Source organism: Drosophila kikkawai, chromosome 2L (assembly GCF_030179895.1).
Source record: "Drosophila kikkawai strain 14028-0561.14 chromosome 2L, DkikHiC1v2, whole genome shotgun sequence".
In the NCBI taxonomy this organism is placed as follows: Eukaryota; Metazoa; Arthropoda; class Insecta; order Diptera; family Drosophilidae; genus Drosophila; species Drosophila kikkawai.
In genome coordinates this window covers 27733857-27737608 of record NC_091728.1, presented here as the reverse complement: position 1 = coordinate 27737608, position 3752 = coordinate 27733857, and the positions used below count along the sequence as shown (strand labels likewise).

At 59.4% G+C, this 3752-nt stretch overlaps 1 protein-coding gene across 1 annotated transcript; it reads left to right on the top strand.

Moving 5' to 3' along the window:
* Positions 1-1288: 1288 nt before the first annotated feature.
* Positions 1289-2920, top strand: LOC138928490 (fibrous sheath CABYR-binding protein-like). Its single transcript, XM_070285599.1, has one exon. It carries the CDS (start codon positions 1289-1291, stop codon positions 2918-2920), a length of 1632 nt encoding a protein of 543 aa, XP_070141700.1.
* The last annotated feature ends 832 nt before the right edge of the window (positions 2921-3752 follow it).

The window sequence follows — 3752 nt, the reverse complement described above, 5'->3', positions numbered from 1 at the left end:
GTTTTCTTTGATATCTTCAGTAAATGGGTGGAACTTGTCCCCTTGCGCCGAGCAACGGTGCCGTACCTTGAGCGGGCATTTCGGGAGCGAATACCAAGAACCCTCGTCTGTGATAATGGAACGCAATTCACCAGCCGGGCTTTCCAAGCCTTTTGAAGATCCTTGGATATGGAGTTGCAACATACCGCACCCTACACGCCAAGGCAAAATCCCACGAAGAGGGCAAATCGGACCGTGAAGACCATGATAGCACAGTACTTCGGAGACTCGCCGCAGAGTGCCTGGGATCGAATACCAAGAACCCTCGTATGTGATAATGGAACGCAATTCACCAGCCGGGCTTTCCAAGCCTTTTGAAGATCCTTGGATATGGAGTTGCAACATACCGCACCCTACACGCCAAGGCAAAATCCCACGAAGAGGGCAAATCGGACCGTGAAGACCATGATAGCACAGTACCTCGGAGACTCGCCGCAGAGTGCCTGGGATCACCTTCTTTAATTAACAGCAGCGTATCGGATACTACGGGATTCAGCCCCGCCTTTCTCGTACAGGGCCGGGAACCACGCCTGCCGAACACCCTTTACGACGAAGTCACACCAGGAAGAGGGACGGCTCAACTTTCGCCTACAGAGAGGAGTACGCAGCTCCACAGCATCTTCCAGGTCGCACGGGAAAACGCAGAACGAGCCACGGCAGAGCAAGGAAGGCACTATAACCTGCGCCGACGCGAGTGGAGACCACCACTCGGATCCCTAGTCCTCGTGCGCCACCATGTTTTGTCAAACGCCGCCGAAGGCTTTGCCGCCAAGTTGGCATCCAAATACGAGGGGCCATTCCGGGTCATCAAGTTCCCATCTCCGAATATAGCACGGCTACAGATCCCGGGGAGCCGCCGCCGACGCACCGCCTGCATTCAGAACCTGAAGCCATATCACCAAGACGGCGACAACGACGACGACGAAAACGGCCAGAGCGACGACCCAGCACAGACGAATGGACGCACCAGGCAGGATGATGACGACGACGACGACGCCACATGAGAATAGCCTAGGAATCCACTGGGGGGAATCACCGGATCCAGGTGAAGGAAACTAATACATCTTCTCTACTCTCCACAGCCATCAGAAGTTCCACTACACGCAAAGAGAGTTGCCAGATCGTCGGAAAGATTAACCGCCGAACGATAACCACGCCGCACGAGATATCGATTATTCGATACCGCCCTCGCCGTCCGTTAGGCTACAAGTGGAGGCGTGGGAGTTTTCAAACGCACAAAGCTTTCGAGATGCCGTCACCACCGCCGTTGGCCCCAATCCGTCAGCTAACCAACGTCGACGATGACGGGACACCGGCGCTAGCCGCAGTGGATCTGCCGATCCAGCCAGCTACGACGATCAGCACGGAACCACCCGCTGTCGTCCTGCTGGAGCCAACGCCGCTGGTGGAAGCCGCCACAGGGCCCCCATCCTCGCCGAGGATCAGCCCGACCTGGTGCGAGGGATTATCCTTAGAGGATATGATGGCCGCGATCCTGGCCGAGGACGAGGTCCCGACACCGGTCTGCCTGGACGACTTCCAGGAAGGGGCGACGCTGCCCAGACGGGACAGGAACCCAAGTCCGCCTGTTACCGGGGCTCCCGATGAGTCGATGGCCGCTTTGAGGATCTGCGACCTGGCCGCCCCTCTCGCCAACAACGGGCCCATGGTCCTCACTTGGGTCTCCGACGTCCTGGCCGCCGTGGCCAACCATGAGCCCCTGACCGCCGCTCCGCACGAGGAGCTAATAGCTGACTCGGCCAGCAACGGGCCAATAGTCATTACCTTGGCCTCCGACGTCCCAGCAGCCTCGCCAACCGACGAGCCGATGGCCGCCCGGAATACGACCGTAGCCGTTCCCGGAACCCTGGGAGCGGTCTACGAAGACATCTTCGAGGAGGAAATCGTGGAACTAAGCTCCGGGGAGGACGAGGAGCCGGACTCAGAGCAGGACGCCATCGTCATCTCCGACGAGGAGGACCACGACGGAGCGGAGGCGGGGCCGTCACCCCGCTACGAGACGCCACCACCAGCGTACGAGGTCCTATTCGGACCTGGCCCTTACCCCGACCAGGCAGAGGCGGAACAAGCCGGGGAGACCACGGCCAACCCACAGGACATTCCCAACGGGAACATTGCCCACCTCACGGGCGCATCACCGGCCGCGGCAGCAACCACCGGGACCACCAACGCGACGCCCCTTGGGGACGCGAGGGTCACCGGAATCGCTGCCGGCGGACCGCCTGCCGTCACCCTGGACACCACTCTTTCCAGGGCTGGGGGCAGCAGCCACGGCAACCACATCATCAGGGTCACGACTGGCCAGGGCAACTACACAGCACCCACAACTCGCCATGACCCTGCCATCAACGCCGACGCCGGTACCGCCGTCAACACGCCAGGTACTACCACCGGACCAAGGACACCCCCTCGCTCCAACCTGACGCCCGCGCCACACTTTTGGCGGAGCTACTTGCTGCCGCCGGCCGACGAGCCGCCGCCCGAGCCACCGCCGAGGGCTTGCTGCAGGCAGCCCCAACGCGCGATTCTCCGCCGAGGGACGCCGACAAGGTCACCGCTGGCTGCACCATGGCCACATCCCGGCCGATCCAGCGGGTACGGCCGCGCCCCTGTAGACCGCGACCCGGACGCGCCCGCCGACGATCGTCCCGGCATCCTGCGCAACCCAGACCGTCGACGCCGCGCCCCTTGGCCCGAGGAGGAACCCAGCTCGGACGAGGAGGTACCGACTGACTCCAAGCCCGAACCCGAGCCGAAGCAGGCTGGACAACACAGGACGGATGGCTTTCCGCCGAGCTCGTCGAGCAGGTACAGGCGCGCCTCCGGCAGCCTGTCACCAAATACCTGCGCTTCTCGATAGAAGTGGGCGACATAAATTACCGCGTCACCGTCCTTCCCCATCCCCGAGGTAGGGATGGAGTGTGAGGAGGCCTCACAACCAGTTTTATAGTGTTTAAGATCATTTCCATTTTGTAGTATCTAAGCTCATTTTTTCTTCTTAGCACGTAAGACCATATACATTTAGTATATCATTTTTCTTCTTAGCACGTAAGAACATATACATTTAGCATTAAGCATTAGAACATAAGCGACCAAAAACCAAGACCCTCGAAGGGCACACTACCTAGGGACTTAGGAGTAGGGAGTTAAGAGAAACGCGCTCGAGACTTAGATTTAAGAGAAAAAAACGACGAAGAGACGACGAGCGGCCGAACATACACACGAGCAGCCGAAGCCGGCAGCCGACCGAGCCGAAGGACGGCCAGCCGAACCGTCTTCGGCAAACACCCGAAGGCAAGGCCCGATCAGCCGAAGCAATGGCGTCGGCACACACGACAGGGCCCGAGCAGCAGATCGGCGGCCATGACACCAGCCGAAGCTCCCCGAAGTCGGGAGTAAAACGACGCTCCCGATCACCGGCGGCCTATAAAAGGGCATCGGCAAGATGAGCCAAGTCTCTTCTCTCGGAATACCAGCAACAGACCAGACGTGCCACGGAGCTAAAAAGAATACCATTGGAATAAAACCACGCCGCCGGCCACGTGCCCAAAATGGAGTTGGAGTAAACTACTGGTAAGCTGGCCAAGGGCCAACCCCTGCGGGGGAGAACTCGGAGTGCGATAGGGAACAGCTAGGTTTGCCAACATTGTAAAATAAACTCTGGACATATAAACGAACCCAACGGCGGAATA